The 21,170-nt window shown below is 38.7% G+C and overlaps 5 protein-coding genes and 1 pseudogene across 7 annotated transcripts; 2 read left to right on the forward strand and 4 right to left on the reverse strand.

Annotated features, from left to right (window-relative positions):
- On the forward strand, positions 1–1,373 carry LOC110751833 (uncharacterized). Of its 2 annotated transcripts, none has more exons than XM_021952362.2 (2): positions 1–981; positions 1,070–1,373. In XM_021952362.2, the coding sequence occupies exons 1-2, from the start codon at positions 85–87 to the stop codon at positions 1,193–1,195; spliced, it is 1,023 nt and encodes a 340-aa protein (XP_021808054.2). In that variant the 5' UTR covers positions 1–84; the 3' UTR covers positions 1,196–1,373. The 2 variants fall into 2 exon arrangements, with proteins under 2 accessions (XP_021808054.2, XP_021808053.2); XM_021952361.2 differs by having other exon boundaries at positions 2–981; positions 1,067–1,373.
- Positions 1,374–3,120: 1,747 nt separating this feature from the next.
- On the forward strand, positions 3,121–6,237 carry LOC110751758 (uncharacterized). 2 transcript variants are annotated; one of them, XM_021952262.2, is made up of 8 exons: positions 3,121–3,267; positions 3,383–3,628; positions 3,750–3,962; positions 4,837–4,907; positions 5,025–5,171; positions 5,287–5,424; positions 5,516–5,727; positions 5,837–6,237. In XM_021952262.2, exons 2-7 carry the CDS (start codon positions 3,412–3,414, stop codon positions 5,720–5,722), a joined length of 993 nt encoding a protein of 330 aa, XP_021807954.1. In that variant the 5' UTR covers positions 3,121–3,267; positions 3,383–3,411; the 3' UTR covers positions 5,723–5,727; positions 5,837–6,237. The 2 variants fall into 2 exon arrangements, with proteins under 2 accessions (XP_021807954.1, XP_021807955.1); XM_021952263.2 differs by lacking the exon at positions 3,750–3,962.
- Positions 6,238–6,345: 108 nt separating this feature from the next.
- LOC110751760 (PIN domain-like family protein) lies at positions 6,346–9,498 on the reverse strand. The gene is made up of 9 exons (XM_021952264.2): positions 9,274–9,498; positions 9,104–9,169; positions 8,916–9,021; positions 8,645–8,687; positions 8,329–8,401; positions 7,947–8,034; positions 7,038–7,094; positions 6,875–6,953; positions 6,346–6,597 (listed from the first exon to the last, which is right to left on the reverse strand). Exons 1-9 carry the CDS (start codon positions 9,342–9,344, stop codon positions 6,584–6,586), a joined length of 597 nt encoding a protein of 198 aa, XP_021807956.1. The 5' UTR covers positions 9,345–9,498; the 3' UTR covers positions 6,346–6,583.
- Positions 9,499–9,890: 392 nt separating this feature from the next.
- On the reverse strand, positions 9,891–11,085 carry LOC110751817 (acidic endochitinase). Its single transcript, XM_021952341.2, has one exon. It carries the CDS (start codon positions 11,035–11,037, stop codon positions 10,096–10,098), a length of 942 nt encoding a protein of 313 aa, XP_021808033.1. The 5' UTR covers positions 11,038–11,085; the 3' UTR covers positions 9,891–10,095.
- A 4,296-nt stretch (positions 11,086–15,381) lies between these two features.
- On the reverse strand, positions 15,382–16,425 carry LOC110751861 (basic endochitinase pseudogene; annotated as a pseudogene).
- A 3,147-nt stretch (positions 16,426–19,572) lies between these two features.
- On the reverse strand, positions 19,573–20,610 carry LOC110751766 (acidic endochitinase-like). The gene has a single exon (XM_021952271.2). It carries the CDS (start codon positions 20,570–20,572, stop codon positions 19,670–19,672), a length of 903 nt encoding a protein of 300 aa, XP_021807963.1. The 5' UTR covers positions 20,573–20,610; the 3' UTR covers positions 19,573–19,669.
- Positions 20,611–21,170: the final 560 nt, after the last annotated feature.

The raw sequence follows: 21,170 nt of genomic DNA on the forward strand, positions 1-21,170 counted from the left end.
CTTTATATATCCCAAATTTCCAAAACAAACGTCTCATCTCTCCCCTTCTCTTCATCCCGAAATTATTCATCCCTTGAAGTAACTATGTCGTCGTCTTCTCCAATTGCTCCCTCTATTTGCCACAACTTGGCCGATACGCTTCTCAAACAACTCCGATATCATCCGCTTGCCCTCTACCCCGAAATGAACCATGACCTCGTAACGGGTAACCCGGTTGCCCGTGCACCCGAACCTTTGGCCGCAGCCTTAGGACCCAAGTCAAAAACCGGTGACCCGGTTGACTGTAGTGCCAAAACAACCCGATACTACGTGGTCCTCCTGACCGCCGGAGACAAGGCTCTTAGCCCAGAAAGCATCCGAGTGATGGACGTCACCGACCTGATTCCGAAGGGCTGTATGGTCAAAGCTCGCGCCTTTTGCTCCGGTGTCGCCTTCAACTTCAATTTCTCGGCGGCGGACAAGTTCGACTTCATGAAACTTTGCGTGATATCGAGTGATGATGGAGACCGCACGATGATTGATCTGGATCGGGTCAGTAACTCCGAAATGCCCGACCCGAACATCATACACAGCCTGGCGAGTTCGGCGGCGATGAAGGCACTGGTGTCGTCCTCGAAGGAGATCAACCTCGCCGAATTTGTGGGTCGTGTGGGCGACTACGTGGCCACCAAATTCGGCGAGGAGAAGAAAACCGAGTACCTGAAGATGTTGACTTCCAGTGGACTCGGAAGTTTGGACTCGGTGGAGATATGGCACATGTTGACTCTGCAAGACCGAGTTATGGAGGCAGTGATGGAAAGCGTCCGAGTCGGGCTGTTTATGAAAAGGCCCATAACCATTGACATGCCAATGCCATCCACCGCCTCCATGACCCACCCAACTCCGCGGGCATTGGGGTGGAAGGTGGGTTGCTCTTCAGCGAAAGGGTTGAAGCACAGGCCTTGCATTCCAGACCTCAACCAAGTTGCAGTGGACCTACTGGTATATATATATATATATTCTCTGTTTTTTTGTGTAAACATATATACATTTTTGCATATGAATCCTTATGACATGATAATTTCAGCAGGAGGAGGAGGATAATGATAAAAGTAGTGTTGTTGGTGAGGTGGAGGGAAGCAATGCCAAGAAAAGGAAGGTGGAGGAGGCTGCTGGAGAAGAAGCACAGGCTGAGGTGCCCAAAACAGCTGACTGATGAACCAACATGATGAGTTTGATGGTTTAATTTTGCACTTGCTCAGTTGAATAATTTTTGTATGGTGTGCTTGAAGCTGACTAGCTAGAAAATATAAAAAAACAAAAAAATAGCTAGTAGCTTAGTGTTATATGTTTGGATATTTTATTAAGAAGCTGAGCAGATTTTCGGTGTGCCACTCACTTGTTACTTGCATATTGAATGGTTTTATTATGAGGTTGACGATGAAACAATAACTTTTTGAGTAATAATGGGAGGAAAATCACATTTTGTATCACGTTTGAATATAACATAATGAGGGATCCGCCACCGCTTCCCTCTCTCCCTCTTCCTCTCCTCTCCCCATCACCGGCGCTTCGCCGGACCTCTGCCTTCGATCCACCACCACTCCACTCCCTCCTCCTTTGAGATGATGTCTACAGTCTATGGTCAACGGTAGTTGAGGGGTCATAACACTGCTCCTTGCATCACCAGCCCCGACCACCTCCATAACCTCTCATAGAAGGACCATTATACCGCGATGATGTTGATCATGATATGGGTCTTCATCAAGCAGATCTGCAGTTGTTATTACATGTGTGCTGAAAACTTAAAAGTCTCTAATTCAGTAGGGTTAGGTTTTTTAAATTAATGAAGATAATAAGAAATTGATATGTCAAAAAATATATATAATTTTAATGAGTTGGATGTCCATCCATGTGAGATGGTATTAAAATATGATATAATTATGTGATAAGTATAGTATTAGCCTACAATAATATATTCAATGAATTAATTAGGTGTCATGCTCCTCATCTTTGTTATTGTATGCACATAAACGAGTCTTAGGGTCAGTTTGGCATTGCTGTGCTGTGAAAATAATCGTTGTTAGACTTGCTGTGAGAGAAATCAGCTGTAAGAGAAAGCAGTTTGGCGTTTGTAAAATTTTTGTTAAAAGTGTTGTTGATATTGATTTCAACAAAATCAGAAAATAATTGTTGCATAATTATTAAACCCAATGCCTCTTCGAAACTGATTTCTGCATAATCAGAAAATGACAGCACCTCATTAGCTGCTTTCCCTTATAGCTTTCTCTCACAGCAATTTTTAGCAATAAGTGATTTTCTCACAGTTTACCATACGGGTTGGGCTTCCCAATTTTTTTTTAAAATCACTTATCACCTCAAATAAGCAATATCAAACGAGCACTTAGCCTCTTACATAAATGAGTCTCTTAAAATATTAGGCCGTTATAATCATTCTGTGATCTTCTTCCACACAAACACAAATATATATATATATATACATATATATATACACACATATGAACCACAAAATTGCAAAGGGCGAGCTACCTTTGCAGCACAGCACACTCAAAAGAATGGAAGTAATCAAGATGAAGGAAGGTGAAAGAAAAAAGAAGAAGAAAAGAAGCACGAAGCAGGATGTTTTTCTTTTTAAGAGATTCAAATTTTATTATCTGATAAAAGGACAACTATCTCTCAACCATCGCTCCAGCGAAGTGAGTTATGAGCTTTGCTTCTTATTCTTAGAGTATTTATACTAGGGATTTCTCAACAACCAAACAATTTATATTATTATCACTGCTTGTATATTTTCCATGAGCTTTCAAATTAATTGTCGCTGGCCCCCCAATAATTTTGTGACTTTTGTCGACATGTAACAAAATGTCCAAAAACAAAACAGAAAAGTCAACACAAGTCGCTCTCTAAATGAAAAATAATAGAGCAAGGCTACTTTTCAATTGCGTGACAAGACAAGCAGGCCCCTCCTAACTTTTATCAAAGAAAAATTAAATCTCCAAAAACTCCTTTTATATTTGAGTGGCCAATAGCAAATAGATCTGACCTGTACCACGTTTCGCGGCACAATCTCAGCCGTCAATCTGCCATCAATTACGTGTTCGGTGGGTAGCCGCTGGTTGAAGAAAACGATGGGGGGTTAAAGATTGACAAGGACCGAAAGCATTAGATCCACCGCCACTTAATTGTCTCCTTCTTCACAAAGCGAATCGGTCCAGGTTGGCTGCCGAATCTGGGGAAATTGCATCGAGACCCAGCGGAAACTTCTGAGTAAGTCATGCTTCCCAAACGGTTGACTCAATTTTCGCATATTTATATATAGTAGATTTGGATGTTCAAGTACATCAGTTGAGGGTTTTCTCTGTATGTTCAATTTCGAATTCAGCTGTTCGTTAAATGTCCTGAATTTCTAGCATGCCAAGCTCTTCTAAATCCCGAGTGATACTATCGATTAGCAATCATCATGAACAACATGATGATTTCAGCAAGGATCGCTTCATGGATGATGCTAATGGTTCATGCAAAGGGAAGAATTTAGAATGTGTATCAGGTTGTAGTGAAAGGAATTTGAGGAGAAAATTGGATGATGAGGATGATGAGACCAATTGTTCACAAGATGCTTGTTATGCAGGTTACTAATCAATTTGTCAATTTGATGTCTATGTCTGTGTTTCATGGTATATGGTATGGTATGGTATGGTGAGTTTTCATTTTGGGAGCTGAAATATATTTGACATAGGTCTCCTTTATAGGTAGCCAAAGTAAGGCACAAATTACAACCAGCAAGTGTGTGGAAGTTGAGGTTTCAACAGGCTCAAGTTCAAGTTCAAGTTCAGTAGATATTGCAAATGAATCTTCCAACCATGTTTCTTTAGGTGCTCATGAGGATGCCCCTCTGTCTACCCAAGGAAGACTAGAGAGCAGAGATAATCTTCATGATGTTGAGAATATAAGTACTATCTCAGGTATCTCAAGTTTTGCGCCGCAATATATAAATGTTTTCAGCCCGCGCATTGTCAATTGGTTTTGGGTTGGAAGCTTATACTTATAATAGTGTCAGCGCAGATGAATCCACATGTAAGGCCCTGTGGCCGCATATGCTTCATGTCACGCAATATAATTAACGACATGTTTCACTTAGCCCCGTTGCACGTTAGGATCGTGTTGGCTAGTATAGAATTCCACGGCGGGAAAATAAAGCGTCCCAAAATGAGATATAACATCTTAAGTCTCTCCACCTATTGTCATGTGATTTTGGGTTGGATTGTCTAATTTTAACACGGTATCATATTGTGCAATACGCATGTAATACCGTATGCTCGCATTGGCTTCTCGTCAATCAATAAAGTTGACGACGTGTTCACCTCTGTCCCACCATACGCGAGGGTCGTGTTTGTGAGTATAGAATTTCATGTTGTAAATTCTAAGCATTACATAGCAATACTTAAAATGTTAGGCCTCTATGGTATCAGAGGGGGCTATCCATAAGTAAGGTCATATGGCCACATATGCTTCCCGTCAGTTAATGTAATTGATGACGTGGTTACCTTAGTCCCGCCTTATGTTGGGGCGTGCTTGTGTGTGTAAAATTGCACATTGGGAATTTAAGACATATTTTGCAATATATTGTACGTCTTCACTCATTGCCATTTGGTTTTGGGTTGTATGCACAAACTTCTACGTATGTGCTCCATTCTGTCTCTTCTATCCTAGAAAATTAATGCGTGCCTATCGTGTTGAAATCCTCTTCTCATCATTTATTTGTTGAAGTGCATGATTCTTAGCAAGGACTATTGCAATTTAGAAAACAAGTGGTGAATTTCTTATTTCTCTTTTCAGGGAGTAATGTCAGGGAAGGTGGCTGTGTAGAGAGAGTAAGCAACAGCCTATCATCGGATAGGACTAATAAGGTATGTTCTCATGTTTATAGTCAATCTTCAAAACAATCCACTTCAATTTAGTTCAGTATTTTGGTCTTCGTTATATAACTAATTTTTCTGCTTGCCTCCTTTGGAATCTCTCCTTAGGGAAGTTACACGAGTACAAAACCAACACAAGCATCTAAGATGCAATGGCCAAAGTGGACAGTGTCGCACATGTTGAGTTTGTCAAGCATGGAGCAAGTGATGAATTATTACCGTGTTTTGAATTTGGCCGATAACTTGAATGATGAGGTGAGGGGTGTGATCTTCAGTTTGTTCTTCAGTTTTATGTTACGTAATAAGTAGGGATGAAGGTAAACATACTGTCATGAAAATTAAGTACATAACAGGTCGTGTATCCTTGCAGGATCTACGTTGTTTCTTGGAGGAACAGCTTTCCAAGGAGAAAGCTGGGTTGTCAGAGACGACCATTACGAACCGTTTAAGAACAAGACTCCATGTATCAGAAACAGTGCGCGAACCCGATAGTTGCAGCATTTGCATGGTATGCTATAATGTTCACTGATAAACTGTCCCAACTCCGCCCTTATTTGTTTTCTTGCAGCATTTGCTCATCTTTTGTTGAATCTCTGCAGATTGAATACAAGGACCAAGACAAGATTGCGAGTTTATATTACTGCTCTCATGAATATCATGCAGACTGCATAAAGGAGTGGCTTCTGAAGAACAACCTTTGCCCGATGTGTAGGGCACTAGCTGTAATCCCAGAGGACTACCCCTGTTGGGATGGTGATGTGCGGTTACACCAAGCATTCTTTGTGCATTTGAAGCTTGCAGTTTGAAAAAGGTTATTCTTTTGTCCTTTGTTTTTTCAAGCCACATTTACAGAATTTTCTGTTGATATATTTTTTTGAAGTTGCTCACTGTTCGTTATTTAATTTGGTTTAAAATTACAGGCTTCTGGGTTGATGGCTTTGATTCGAGGCATTTATAATTATGGTCTTTATAGAAACTTGAAGATAATGGTAATATTATTAACAGCTGCCATACAATAGCCGAATGTGCCAGTTGAAAAAGTCAGAGACGAGTACGCTACTTAAAAAAGACCTTGAGCCTTTGATCCTAATCAGCCTGTACCCGTTGCACTTTGGAGTGTTTCTTCGAGTCAAACTCATCAAACTTTATTGAAGTAATTACAGAAAAAAAAAATCTTTGTTTAAATAAAATAGTTGTCGGTATGTGTGGCAAGTTGTGTTTTGTGCATTGTTTGTGTGCTCTGTTTCTGGGTTTTGTTATTTTTGTTTCTTTTCGTTTGGATTTTGAGTTGATTTGTAATAAAGAACCATCATTATCTGAAGCGAATTCAGAATCGATCATGCAGCTTGGCACGCTAGCATCTGATGATCCCAAAAGAATAGCCATGTAATGGATATAATTACCCATTTAACTACAAAAGTTAACAGAGTTGCATGAGTAACTATCCATTTCTTCTTTAATGATAGCATGAATGAAAAAAGTTCACAAGTTCTAACCGAAACAAAATTCACCTAACTCGAAAACGGATAACTTAGCCTTGATGAAGAGCATTACCAAAGATTTAAAAAAAGCCAGAGACGTTTTTGTTGCTGGTCTCTCAGCTTGTGATTCGCATCACATGGTGGAACTAGCCTTTGCTTTGCTTTGTAAAGGTCACATCCCCATCATCAAAATCTTGGAGCTGCACCAAAACAGAAAATACAAGTATCAATAAGTATCTTACCTGAAGTAAACTAGTTTTTTAAAACACTGAATATGGCATATCCCATTCAAATAAAATCCCAAAAGTTTGGCTCTCATCTTCCTATTCATTAAAAAGAACCGGCCATAATCATCTTGCGTTCTTTTTAGGAACACCTCAGTGACAAGATCTATAACATGAGCCCATAAATTTTATGAAAACTATAAAACAGCATTGACCATTAACAATACTTTTGTGACTGGTATCTAACGCCTACCTCCACCAATTGTTGCTTCTGGCAACCGCTCAATTGAATACTTGTGTTGAGTGATGTACATGATTGGCACACCAGGTATCTGCACTTAAACAAGAAAAGTTACACAGTTGTTACACATTAACGTCGTACTGTCACATAACATTGTTAGAAATTGCTATTCCACCTTTCGGATCCTTCGCTTTAAATCTCGATCGCATGTAGCAACAATGTAGCATTTGTGCTGTACCCAACAAAACAAGGTGGTCAGTCAATATCAGTCAGCAGAAAATTACACCCAGGTGCACCAGAAAATTCTCATAAGCTGCAACAGAAATCATCAAAACACCACAATCTGGCCAGTAACTTTGCCAGTATGTTAACAGAAAGAATATACAAAACCCATAATGCACAACCACTCTATGCAATGGACAAACTTTGAAATTATAGCCTGAAGTGAACTGTTGCAGGAGAGAAAAGATGCATTTTCTTTTTTCTTCAAAAGCCACCTGATTTCTTGTTGATGAGATTGACTATCCCAAGTCTAAACATTACATGCAGACTGTAGTTGCTTACATAAACATAGAAGAATGTGAATGAAACGTGTGACAGTCCAGACACACTGTAGCAAATACCTATTATACAAATTTAACATTCATGCAGTAGCAAACATCCACCATTTTAGTTATAAAGCAATATCCATAGTTCAATGCCTTCTCAGAAGGGTTGGATGCAATTTGTGGCTTTTTTCCAACCTGAAATTTTCCTTTTACACTTAAATAGAGCAAACTGGGAGACTGTTGTTTGCAAAAAGAGAACAGGTTATCTGTTCACATGAGCAGAATCTTGTGCCTCTCAAATGCCAAAGGTTGAGCTACGACTACTTGGAAAGGAAAAATCAAGCACACTTCAGCCAGTCTAGGCAGCAACTTACTGATTATACTACAAATTGGAAACTTAATTGTACAGTAGAAGATAGGCTATAAAGCCTCTATACTTCACCCTCCCAACTACCCCTACCCCCAAATGAAAAGAGAGGGGGTAAAGAATCCAAAAAACAAACCGGGAAAGTGCAGTTACTGGGTGTAAATCATACCTGAGTAACTCTTTCAACGAGACAGTCATCAGCGTAGGTTCCTTTATGAGTGCAGGGTAGTCTCTCAAAACGAGGATCCTTGGCAATCCTGTCAGGATACAATAATTTCTTTGTTAGAAACACTATTTTTGCCACTTCAAGCAAACAAATTATCAAGGCTAATGAGTGAAGCTGGAGTCAACTCACTGGTTAGAACCCGACCAATAGAAAAAAAGAAGAAGAAAAAACACAATTGAACAAATAGAATATGTAAAAAAAAACAGTAAAAAACTGCTAGACAGAACAATGAAGAGGGATGGAAGTACAAGACATGCATCCATGCATCCACCAATTGCAAACCATTTCGCCATGAAATATATTAGTAGAGAACATGGGAAAATACCTCAGAGCCACACGATATTTCTGACCTAACTTCTCAAGCTCTGCCATTACACAATCCGTGATACAAGGAGTGCCTATAAATTCAAAAGATACGCAAGTTGTTATAAAACAGAAGAGAAACTGAATGATGGAACACTCCCCAGCATTCATTGTACAGAAAACCAAAATGATATTTTGGCGACCATTATAAACCACCAACTGAGGAGTGTCTGCAATCAAGACGAGGTACTGATTTCTTGTATTGAAAATTCAAGATTCAAAACCAGTTCCCCATAAACAATACATAAAAGTGAATAAACGAGTGATTGAAGACTCACACTTTGCGTATAGGCAATCCATCATTCCCTTCTCCAAATCCAACTACATAAAGTGAAAGGGAAAAACAGAAGTCAAACTATGCCCAATACATACAGCTTCTAACTAAAGCTTTGGCTCATCAAAAAGAACAAAACGAGCTTAAACTTATCAAAGAGTACACCATGCATCAAGATTTTTCAACCATAACTATAGAAATGCTTAAGATGTTTCATTCACTAATCAAACAAAATTCCAGGTAAGACGGCTATATGCATAGTATTGAACACTCACCTTATTCTGAATAGAGAAATTGATGAAGTTAGTATCGACCAAAACCCGGTATGGCGGCCCCAACGCAGTGTTGTATTTGAAGAAAAGCGCCGACGAAACATTTGGCCTAAATTACAAAGACAATATAATTATGCCCAAACCAATAAACAAAAGCAACAAATTGAAAAAGACTTGATAAAAAAACTTACACATTTCTTGGTAGCTTTTCTTTGGTGAGATCTTTCTTGTTTGGGTTCAAAACCTCCTCTTTGTAGCTGAATTTAAAACATACAACAAAAAAGAATGAACTTATAAAGTTTCCTATGAAGAAAATCGAAGAAATAAACACAAATAAGAAAGATTTTATCAAAAGGCTCACCTTTTAATTGCTTTGGAGGTAACGACCTTCTTCATGACTGCGAACTTAGGACCTTTTCGTGCCCTCCCCATCTCTTTGTTGATCACAGAGCAAAACAAGCTTGCAAATTTGGGATTGCGCAGAACCCTAAAACCTTTTACTTTGTCCCTAATAAACCCTACGAAAACCAACAAATAGAGAGAGAGCTCAACTTCTCACTTGGGTCGGTTAGTCTGGCTGGGCAGACAGGAAGAAGGACAGGACGACGACAATAATTGCTTTAGCCGCAGTTTGGGCTATGAATCTGTAACAGGCCTGCTTGAGTCCAGGCCCAAGACTCCCTTGGGTTTTAGAGCCAAATATTTTTTTTACAGGCTTTGGATTACATCGTTTGGTCAACATATTTGACTGTGAGAATTTAACAATCCCCACCGCTAGATCGAAATTCAATGATTGACTTGAAGCAAAGGATCGCCTTCATCTTCCGATGGTGATACTAATTTAGTCATTGGAGAGTTCTTCTTTTTGTTTTCTGACACTAATTTTCTTAATTTGATCTAATGGTATATGATTAAAATTTTGATCGCTGTGCAAGAAAACTTGTAATTTAAGTGATTAGAAGATTGGTGTGATCGAGATTTGAGAGCAACAAGACAAATGGAAGATTATTATTATTATTTTTTAAAATCATACACTCTAAAGATTGTGCTATAGTAATAACTTTATATAAGATGATAAGCACAGGATTTTGACATCATCAACTTTTATTATAATTAAAAACGATGAAAGAGCATTACTGCTTTATTTTACTTATTTTAAGCCTTCTGATAGTCAGGGCTGAAGTTACACACTGCCTCGAATTTGAGAACTATAGCCACTCCTGTCATCGTTGAACTTATCATAGAGCATGACACCTCCATACTTGGGAGATCCCTTAACAAAAGGCAACACTTGGTTTTTCAAATCATTTGGATTCACAAAGCCACTGCCAGCAGCTTGACTGGAAGCCGGAAGCCCGACGAAGAACTGGCCGGCTTTTATGGACGAGGTCCATTTGTTCCATGAGTTCTTGAAGGCATTGGGGTTGCCGGTGGTAAATTCACATTGAGGGTTGTTGTAGAATTGAACCCAAACATAGTCAAAGAGGCCAGTGGACAAAGCACCATTGAGATACTGGTCAGGAAATGGGCATTGTGGTGCTGCACTTAAGTAGACCTTTTTGCCTCTTTTGCTGTAGTCAGACAACCTCCTAGCAAGTGCAGCATAGAAAGGTCCACCTTTCTCGATGTCGAAATCTATGCCGTCCAAAACGGCGTTGCCTAGAGGCCGTGAGTTTGATTGGCCCCCTAAGAAGTTGTTCCATAGGTAGTCTGCTACACTGTTAGCATCAGCATCAGATGACAGTCCATAGTTCCCTGCGCCGCCACCGATCGAAAGCAAGACCTTGATGCCTTTGCTTTGGCAGTTTTTGATGCCAGCCCCCACTCCTTGGCAGCCGTTTGATGCTGGGTTACAGTGGCCAGCTAAGTTGATTTCAGGTCTTTGGCCATTGCCAAATTTTGAGAGAAATCCTATGTTTACAATTCGATATTTTCCAGTATTACATGTGTCTGTGAGTGAGCCTTCACCACCATTTTGACCCCAATACACCACAACGACTCCGGCATAGGATTGGGAAAACAAGGCTGGGAGAAGTAGTAGGAAGATAGTGAGAGCTTGAGAACAAAACTTGGTGAACGAGGCAGCCATAGTTGTTGTGTTATGAGTTTGATGCCAAAGGCTCATGCGGGATTAATCTATTTATAGACTTTGCAGGATCTGAGTTTGGGAAGACATTTGGAACTTTGTTTCTTAGTCAATTTTGTGCATACGGGTTTATTGGGTTCTTGCCAAACATATGTAATAATTACTAAGGAGAAAAGTATACAAAGTTAATGTTCATATTTGTATACTTTTCTCAATAGTTGTGTACAAGTTGGACATAGAAGGGTTTTGGAGGTTGATCCCCATTATGCCAAACTAAAAAGTTATCCTAACTAGTGGTAAACAAAAGCAATGTCGAATTACCAAACATATTGAGATGGATTGTCACTCTCTCAAACATATTTGGCAATTGCCATTGCAAGATTTATTTTGGCCCCAAAAACGGAATTTGCATGATGTAGAATTTTCCATCTAAACAAAACAATGTGATCAGATCATTTGCTTGACTTCAAGTCAAGCAAGCATACAGTAATTGCTAGGATCCACCTAGCTATCTGGTGGTGGGTGGTTCTTTCGTCCTTTACCAAACTTTTCCACAGATTGAAGTAAATGGACACACTTTTGGCTTTACTAATCACGAGTGCTAAGACTTGACCAAAACAAAAAATCACGAGTGCTAAGACGTACCGGCTGGGCTACCAGGGTACAGAATATCAGCAGGAACTGGATAAGATATGCTTTTGTTTTGGGTCTGAGGATAAGATATGCTTAGACTTGAAGTCAATAGCGAACAACAGGCTTTGTCATCACTTAAAATATGTATATTTGGGTAGAATAATTCATAGTAGTTTATTCTTCTTTCTAGGAGAGTATTTATATGAAGCATTTTTGCTCACCATTTTAACCTAAGGTATATGCTTACCATCATTTTTAATACTTGACATGTATTCATAAGCATAATCATGGTTATGCCTATGAAAATGTGTAGTAAGAAGGATGGTGAGCATACATTTTGGGTTAAAGTGATAGAGCAAAAATATTTCCATTTATATATGCACAAATATATAACAATTAGGAAAGTAAATAGGAAAGTAATTACAATCCCATCTATAATAAGGGAATCCTACAATTTTACGGGATAACAATTTCTAATTAATCACAATTATATGATTTATGCCAACACTCTCCCTCAAGGTGGTGCATATACATCTCCAATGCCCAACTTAACAAGTGAATCATGGAATGCTTGACTTGATACGGCTTTTGTTAGAATATCTGCCAGCTCCTTTGTAGTCTTCACATATGGAATATGTATAATATTATCTTCCAATTTTTCACACACATAATTACGATCAATCTCCGCATACTTCCAATTTTTCACACACATTCTCTGCAATTTTAATCACTTACTGATTATCACAATAAAGCTTCATAGTCTCTTTAGGACCGAAACCCAGTTCTTCCACAAGTCTTTTCAACCACAATAATTCACATATGCCTTTAACTATAGCCCTGTACTCTTCCTCTGCATTGGACAGAGCAACCACTTTATATTTTTTACTATGCCATATGTAACTAGATTTCCTCCTACAAAGGTAAAATACCCAGAAGTGGATATCCGTCTGAAACCTTTGCCACCCCAAGTAAAGTCTATATATCCCGCAATCTCAAGGTGTCCATGTCTGGAAAACATAAGACCATTCCCATGAGCAGATTTCAAATAACAAAAAATTCTCATCACTTCACTCATATGGACTTCACTTGGATTATGTATAAACTGATTCACAATACTTACTGCATATGCAATATCTGGTTTACTGCATAAACTGACACAATGCTTATGTCAGCAACCAAAAAAAAAAAAAAAAAAACCAAAAATTTCAGAAATTTCAATTTTTTTTATAAAATAAATACCTAGCCATATTCTTTACTTCCCACACCAAAAACTCTATAAAAATTCATCTCCTCATATCTCATGTGAATAATAATTGCCCTAGCCCTAGCCCATAGGGGTGGAAACAAAAGTGACGGCCCTTGCCTTGCCCTTTTCTTGCCTTTGCCCATTGGGGTGGAAGTGCTATAATTGTAATGAGCTTAACTACAAAGAGTTTGTTCTGGAGCAATCTCTATATTTATATATGCATAATCAGAGATTTCATGTTGTACTGGATTCTCTGCAATTTTAATCACTGACTGGTTATCACAATAAAGCTTCATAGTCTCTTTAGGCCCGAAACCCAATTCTTCCACAAGTCTTTTCAACCACTATAGCCTTGTACTCTTCCTTTGCACTAGACAAAGCAACCACTTTATATTTTTTACTATGCCACATGTAACCAGATTTCCTCCTACCAAGAAGTGGATATTCGTCTGAAACCTTTGCCACCCCAATCAGAGTTGTTTGTACCATATCTGACCCTCCACTCATCCAGTGACACGTGGATCAGAGAATCTCCCCAAGTGCCCAAGGCTCCGAACGATCGACATCAGCTACCGATGAGATTGTCTCGAATCAACAAACGGTCTCTACATGCCCAGTAGAGTCTACAATCGGTACCTCCTACCGATTCTGCAGAATCAACCTCGAAGAGCCTGCCCAAAATATCTAAAGACTCGTGTCAACCTCATAGGGCCCTCCCACGAGTCCCACATCGAAATTAAGTACTAAGAGCATACAAAATGCCCTTTATAAATAGGCCCATTCACTACAATACAGGGGTAAGACTTTTCAGCTTGACTTTTATACTAATATATTGTCAACAGCAAAAGCTCTCAGAAAACAAACTTACTTTGGCATCGGAGGGTCTTAGGTTGGTTCCACACCGGTTCCATAGACCTTACGAATCCTGGCTTCCTTTTATTCAGGATCAGCATCCAAGGACAGGAAGAATCAGCATCTAGCACTCAATCGATCTCTAAGATCGTCCGTATCACTTGTAAGTTGCACTCATCTCTATCTGTTCAGTTTTAGTGCCAACAAGAGTCTATATATCCTACAATCTCAAGGTGTCCATATCTAGAAAACATAAGACCTTTCCCAGGAGCAGATTTCAAATAACACAAAATTCTCAGCACTGCACTCATATGGACTTCACTTGGATTATGCATAAACTGACTCAGAACACTTACTGCATATGCAATATCTGGTCTAATGTGTGACAAATAAATCAGTCTACCAACTAACCTCTGATATCCTTCCTTATTAGTTGGTACTTGATCTGGAAGCTCTTCCATACCATGATTCTGCTCAATGGGCGTATCAATAGGTTGACATCCCAACATTCCAGTTTCTTTTAATAAATCTAAAACATATTTTTTTTTGGAATAGATATATACCTAGCTTTGAATGAGTAACTTCTATGCCCAGAAAATATTTTAATCCTCCAAGGTCCTTCATATCAAACTTAGAAGCTAAATAAGTCTTCAACTTCTCTATCTCCTCAACGTCATCGTCTTTTTCCTCTACAATTTCTCTAAATCTAAACAATATTTTCAATCACTAACAATTTTCTTATTCAGAGAACCAAAATTAAAATGTGAGTGTGTGATTATGGGAAGTTTTAGAACTACGTAGGGTTGTAAAGCAAACCTCTTAGTGGAGAGAACGTTAGGCCAGTGTTGTGAAGTTTAAGAGCACTTCCACTGCTAGTGTTTGACCCTGGTAGGAGGGGGCCCAAGGGCCAGAATCCAACTCCACTGCGCCAAGTCCAGCTCGGGTAAGGGGTGGGTACCACGAGCCTAGGCCCATGGGCAAGTTCAGCCCAAGCTGCTGCCTGAACAAAATGACACAATGTTGACGTCAGCAACAAAAACAAAATTGAAAAAAATACCAAAAATTTCATATTTTTTTTATGAATACCTAGCCATATTCTTTACTTCCCACACCAAAAACTCTATACAAATTCTTCTCCTCATATCTCATGTGAATAGTAATTGCCCTTACCCTAGCCCATAGGGGTGGAAACAATAGTGACATCCCTTACTTTGCCCTTGACTTGCCTTTGCCCATAGGCGTGGAAGTGCTCTTATTGTAATGAGCTTAACTACAAAGAGTTTGTTCTGGAGCAACCTCTATATTTATATATGCAGAATCAGAGATTTTATTTTGAGAGAGAGAGAGAGAGAGAGAGAGAGAGAGAGAGATGTCTGTCTTGTTAGTCCTCATATAATTTTGACAAGGTTAGCAGGATTTGCGAGTTACTTCTAAGTCAAGCCTTAGTGGACTTCTTTCAAGCTTTTGTATTACTTCCTAAGAAACATAACTATGGACTTGTTTTCAATTATTGTCAATTAATTTTGAGTTGGACACTTCACTTCCATCATGTTCACGAATGTTAGTATCAAGTAGCTAGTTTAATGTAATTTGGAAGGAACTAGTGTATTTTCTAATAACAATTTTATTGCGTATCAGTATAATAAACTTAGGATTACAACAGCATTAACCATACCATAAAAATCAAACTGACGAAAGAGCAAGAGTGCAGCAAGCGACTGCTTTATTTACTTATAAGTTAGAAGCCACTCTGATAGTCCAGGATGCACAGATTACACATTGTTTCGAATTTTAGAACTATAGTCACTCCTTATATCCCCGGCCCTATCAAAGAGCATGACACCTCCATACTTGTCGCCAGACTTCTTAACAAAAGGCAACACTTGGCATATTAGATCACCTAAACGCAAATAACCAGTGCCAGCAGATGTCGTGGAAGCCGGAAGCCCGACAAAGAATTGTGCGGCGTGTACAAACGATGTCCATTGGTTCCATGCGTCCTTGAAGCCACTGGGACTAAAGCTGTATTCGCACTTCTGGTTGTTGTAGAACTGAACTAAAACATAGTCAAATAGGCCAGTGTTTAGTGTACTTTTGAGATAATGTTCGTCAGAGTACAGGCATTGTGGTGCTGCAGTTAACAGCACTTTCTTCCCTCCTTGGCTATGCTCGGACAACCTCCTAGCAAGAGCATCGTAGTAAAGTTCACCCCCTCCCTCAATGTCGAAATCTACACCGTCCAATACCGCATTGCCTAGAGGCCTTGACTTTGATTGGCCACCTAAGAAGTTATCCTAGATGTAGTCTGCTACATGCCTAGCATCATCTGCAGATGTTAGTCCGTAGTTCACCTTACCGTTCACTGCGCCGCCGCCAATTGAAAGCAGGACCTTGATGCCTCGATTTTGGCCGTCTTTGATGTTCTTGCCCAGCTTTTGGCAGCCGTTTGACGCCGGGGTACACTGGCCAGCTAAGTTGAGTTCAGGTGGTTGGTCGTTGCCAAATTTTGAGAAGAATGCTATGTTTACAATGTTATATCTTCCTGTGTTACATGTGTCTGTCAGTGTGCCATCCTCGTTATGTTGGCCCCAATAAATCACAATGCGCCCGGCACATGATTTGGAGACCAAAAAAGGGAGAATAAGCAGGAAGAAAATGAGAACTTGAGAAGAAAACTTGGTGAACGTGGCAACCATAGTTGTTGTAATTATGAGTGATGTGTTTGGTTGATACTTGGTGGTACCTATATATGGCTACGGGACTAGTCTATGTATAGACTTGCAAATGAGTTGTGGAGGATATTTTGAAATCTCTTTCTTCTTTCTTAATCAATATTGTGAACATGCACGGAATTTACTTGTGAGTTGCAACAATAACACTCTCTAGGCATTTTAAAATTTACCACAACGAAGGGTAAGTGCAAAGAGTTCAGACAAAAAAAAAAAGGGTAAGTGCAAAGAGTGGTTTAATTGATCCACCTAGCACGGTGGTTCTTCGTCCTCTCACGAAACTGTGCATAAAGGAGATGACGATTGACTTTACTTGAAGTCAAGCGTGCTACTGGGGAATGGACTATCAGCAGATGGTTAGACTTGAAGTAAAGCCAACTATGTCTATATGTTCATGGACCTACGCATACGACAGATCCAACGGTTCATCTACAAGTCTAGTATGGAAAGACAAACCCGTCAAATCCCAAGGGTTAATTTATGTGAAAGGAATGGTACTGATTACTGGTGTGGAAACACAGTTCTTCCACAAGTCTTTTCAACCACAATAATTCGCATATGCCTTTAACTATAGCCCTGTACTCTTCCTTTGCACTGGACAAAGCAACCACTGTATATTTTTTACTATGCCATATGTAACCAGATTTCCTCCTACAAAGGTAAAATACCTAGAAGTGAATATCCGTCTGAAACCTTTGCCACCCCAATCAAAGTCTATATATCCTGCAATCTCAAGGTGTCCGTGTCTAGAAAACATTAGATTCTTCCCAGGAGCAGATTTCAAATAACACAAAATTCTCATCATTGCACTCATATGGACTTCACTTGGGTTACGTATAAATGTCCAACACTTACTGCATATGCAATATCTGGTTTACTGCATAAACTGACACAATGCTAACATCAGCAACCAAAAATTTCAAAAATTTCAATTTAAAAATAAAAATAAATACCTAGCCATATTCTTTACTTCCCACACCAAAAACTCTATACAAATTCCTCTTCTCATATCTCATGTGAATAGTAATTGCTCTTGCCCTAGCCCATAGGGGTGTAAACAAAAGTGCTAAGCCCTATCTACTAGGCTACTAGGAAACATAACAGAAAATATTAATGAAAAGGATCGAAGACGGTTTTCTGAAAGAACTTCATATATGGATGGAAAGAAATAATAAACCATTTAACAACATATCCATGTCTCTCAGCCTGACAAATTAAACAACTCTCATGGAGAGGATTAAGAAGCCTGCCGTGATCCAGGTTCCTAATCCAAAAACTTAAGCCATGTATATATGCACCAAATGTCTCTCTAAGACAATTTGATTTCAATAATATATATTTTCCTAATAAGAACAGGCTTTTGAGTTATGATGAAGTCCAAATCTTTCTTTGCATTATATATTTTTGCTTTTGTGATTTCAGAAACAATTAACAAAAGAATATTGTTATAGTAGAGCTAGCAGTGAATTGCTTAGATTAAAGTAGAGCTAGCTGTGTTAATTCTTTCTTTGTGATTAAAGAGCTCATCGATCCGTAGAGGGCCCTACAGGGAAAATGGAAAACTTTGGGCTTTGTGGTTATTTTGGTCTTAACTGGCAGGCTTAGTAAATGAGGTTTTTTGGGTTGTACTTTCTTGTTAGTCCATGTCAAGGGGTGTGTGTGAGCATGTGATTGCTATAAAACTCCCCATACTCACAACGCCTAACCAAAACTGATGCAGGTGCATAGGGGTGGATCAAGATAGATATTTGCCATTTACTTATATTATAAGCCATTTTGATCACAGTCCAGGCTTAAATTACACCTTGCCTTTTGTCATCATTGAACTTAATTGTCATAGAGCATGACACACCATATTTTGGGTGACTTCTTAACAAAAGGTAATACTTTGTTTATCAGATCATTCGAGCGTACAAAGCCACTATGGACCACACACATGATGAAGTCGACACACACCACCATTCATAATAGATTTGCAACTCACCACCATTCATAATAGATATTTGCAACTGAGTGTAAGACTAAACAACGAGTGCAAAGGATAAGTTATATTTTGATAGCATAGTTAGTATATTTGCAAACAATACTCATATTATACACGTTCAAGAATACTTTTGTCTCATGTATACATCTCAAGAATAAAGTAAAAATACATGTTTCTTGAAATCAAATATACTCACCTTTAAAACATATATTTTAATAATACATGTAAAATTAACGTATATTTCATATATTATCGAATAAAAATAATAAAAATTAAAGCATTTAAATAAAATAATAATATAATGGCTGAATTTTTCGCTATATTTTTTTTATAAAATAAAATTTACCGAATAATATAAGTACACATTTTATTCTTATATTATCGAATAAAAATTAAAACATTAAAAATATATATATAATATAATGGCTGAATTTTTTGCGGTTGAGCGATATTGTTTTTAATTTACCGATAATATAAGTATGGGAATTCACATGGTTGGATTTTTTTTTTGCGGTTGAGCGATAACATAAGTATGGGAATTCCCATAGTCATCATTTTGAGCCAACAAGACTTGTTCCAATCCTACTAAAACTCAAAAACAAGAAAAAAAAAATCATACATTGTAACATTGTACAAGTGAAACTTTAGGGTTAATTTTAGTTTAGTACCCTGAACTCTTAACTTTAAAGCACGTTTGTCCCTGCTCTCTCAATTTTAACGATTACATACCCTAAGCTTTTCAATTTTGTGCAATCTAGTTACGACGTTAACTTCATTGTCAAAATTTCCATAAATTGCTTGTGTGACAAGCCTGGGTCCCACCTATTCACTTCTTTTAATGTCAATTGAAGGGTATTTTGTTAAAAATTGATTTGGTATTAATGCATGTAATGTGTTCTTCATAGGCTGGAAGACACCAATTACCTGAAAATACTCTTCAACTGACATCGAAATAAGCGAATAGGTGAGACCCATGCCTGCCATGCAAGCAATTAATTGAAATTTTGATGTGAAGTTAATGCCGAAACCATATTGCAAAAAATTGAAAAACTTAGGGTATGTAATCATTAAAATTGAGAGTATAGGGGCAAACGTGCCTTAAGGATAAGAGTTCCGGACCAAATTGGAGATTTTCACATCATCAACTTTAATTATAAATCAAAACGATAAAAGAGCATGACTGCTTTATTTTACGTATTTTAAGCCTTCTGATAGTCAGGGCTGAAGTTACACACTGCCTCGAATTTGAGAACTATAGCCACTCCTGTCATCGTTGAACTTATCATAGAGCATGATACCTCCATACTTGGGAGATCCCTTAACAAAAGGAAACACTTGGTTTTTCAGATCATTTGGATTCACAAAGCCACTGCCAGCAGCTTGACGGGAAGCCGGAAGCCCAACGAAGAACTGGCCGGCTTTTATGGAGGTCCATTTGTTCCATGAGTCCCTGAAGGCATTGGGGTTGCTGGTAGTAAATTGACACTGAGGGTTGTTGTAGAATTGGACCCAAACGTAGTCAAATAGGCCAGTGGACAGAGCACCATTGAGATACTGGTCAGGAAATGGGCATTGTGGTGCTGCACTTAAGTAGACTTTTTTGCCTCTTTTGCTGTACTCAGACAACTTCCTAGCAAGTGCAGCATAGTGAGGTCCGCCTTTCTCGATGTCGAAATCTATGCCGTCCAAAACGGCGTTGCCTAGAGGCCTTGAGTTTGATTGGCCCCCTAAGAAGTTGTTCCATAGGTAGTTTGCTACACTGCCAGCATCAGCTTCGGATGACAGTCCATAGTTCCCTGCGCCGCCACCGATCGAAAGCAGGACCTTAATGCCTTTGCTTTGGCAGTTTTTGATGCCAGCCCCCACTCCTTGGCAGCCGTTTGATGCTGGGTTACAGTGGCCAGCTAGGTTGATTTCAGGTTTTTGGCCATTGCCAAATTTTGAGAGAAATCCTATGTTTACGACTCGAAATTTTCCGGTGTTACATGTTTTTGTGAGTGAGCCCTCACCACCATTTTGACCCCAATAAACCACAATGACTCCGGCATTGGATTTGGAAAACAGGGCTGGGAGAATCAGTAGGAAGATAGTGAAAGCTTGAGAAAAAAACTTAGTGAACAAGGCAGCCATAGTTGTTGTCTTATGAGTTTGATGCCAAATGTTCCTGTGGGATTATTCTATTTATAGACTTTGCAGGATCTGAGTTTGGGAAGATATTTGGAGCTTTGTTTCTTAGTCAATTTTGTCAATACGGGTTTAGTGGGTTGTTGCCAAACATGTAATAATCACTAAGGAGAAAAGTATTATGTCGACAATTCTTCTTTTAAAGCCTGTGCAATGGTTAAGGCCAACGCAATTTTATTGCATGAATTGAACTAAAACAGTAAAATCTCAATTGTAATGATGTGATTTAGTTCATTACAATAGATGCAATTGTAATGGAAGGTGCTATGTGATGAACCCTCTATTGAATTGCAATAGGCTAATCATGGAACTCACATGCCAATAAAAAAACTAGAAAAAATACAGCAATTAATGCATTATGTCGTTAATGCATAATACAACAATTAATGCATGTGTAGCATGCATACTTGAACCTTTCTTTGCCTATATCTTTGAAAAAAATCCAAATATACAAGTTTGGCATGAAATTTATTTATTTATTTAAATATATTCAAAATTGGTCTCCTTTTAAAGATCTCTTTGAGAATATTTCAATGGTACAATT

Source organism: Prunus avium, chromosome 2 (assembly GCF_965620075.1).
Source record: "Prunus avium chromosome 2, drPruAviu1.hap1.1, whole genome shotgun sequence".
NCBI classification, from domain to species: domain Eukaryota; kingdom Viridiplantae; phylum Streptophyta; class Magnoliopsida; order Rosales; family Rosaceae; genus Prunus; species Prunus avium.

Bases quoted from the DNA above. Each gene is read 5' to 3' on its own strand.
- LOC110751766 (XM_021952271.2), bottom strand. From the start codon at position 20,572: ATGGCTGCCTTGTTCACTAAGTTTTTTTCTCAAGCTTTCACTATCTTC.
- LOC110751833 (XM_021952361.2), top strand. From the start codon at position 85: ATGTCGTCGTCTTCTCCAATTGCTCCCTCTATTTGCCACAACTTGGCC. The intron at 982-1,066 runs GTATATATATAT...TGATAATTTCAG, and splicing joins AAGTTGCAGTGGACCTACTG to CAGGAGGAGGAGGATAATGA.
- LOC110751817 (XM_021952341.2), bottom strand. From the start codon at position 11,037: ATGAGCCTTTGGCATCAAACTCATAACACAACAACTATGGCTGCCTCG.
- LOC110751758 (XM_021952262.2), top strand. From the start codon at position 3,412: ATGCCAAGCTCTTCTAAATCCCGAGTGATACTATCGATTAGCAATCAT. The intron at 3,963-4,836 runs GTATCTCAAGTT...TTCTCTTTTCAG, and splicing joins GAATATAAGTACTATCTCAG to GGAGTAATGTCAGGGAAGGT. The intron at 5,425-5,515 runs GTATGCTATAAT...GAATCTCTGCAG, and splicing joins ATAGTTGCAGCATTTGCATG to ATTGAATACAAGGACCAAGA.
- LOC110751760 (XM_021952264.2), bottom strand. From the start codon at position 9,344: ATGGGGAGGGCACGAAAAGGTCCTAAGTTCGCAGTCATGAAGAAGGTC. The intron at 8,688-8,915 runs GTGAGTGTTCAA...CACTTTATGTAG, and splicing joins ATTTCTCTATTCAGAATAAG to TTGGATTTGGAGAAGGGAAT. The intron at 6,954-7,037 runs GTGGAATAGCAA...GTTTAAGTGCAG, and splicing joins TAAAGCGAAGGATCCGAAAG to ATACCTGGTGTGCCAATCAT.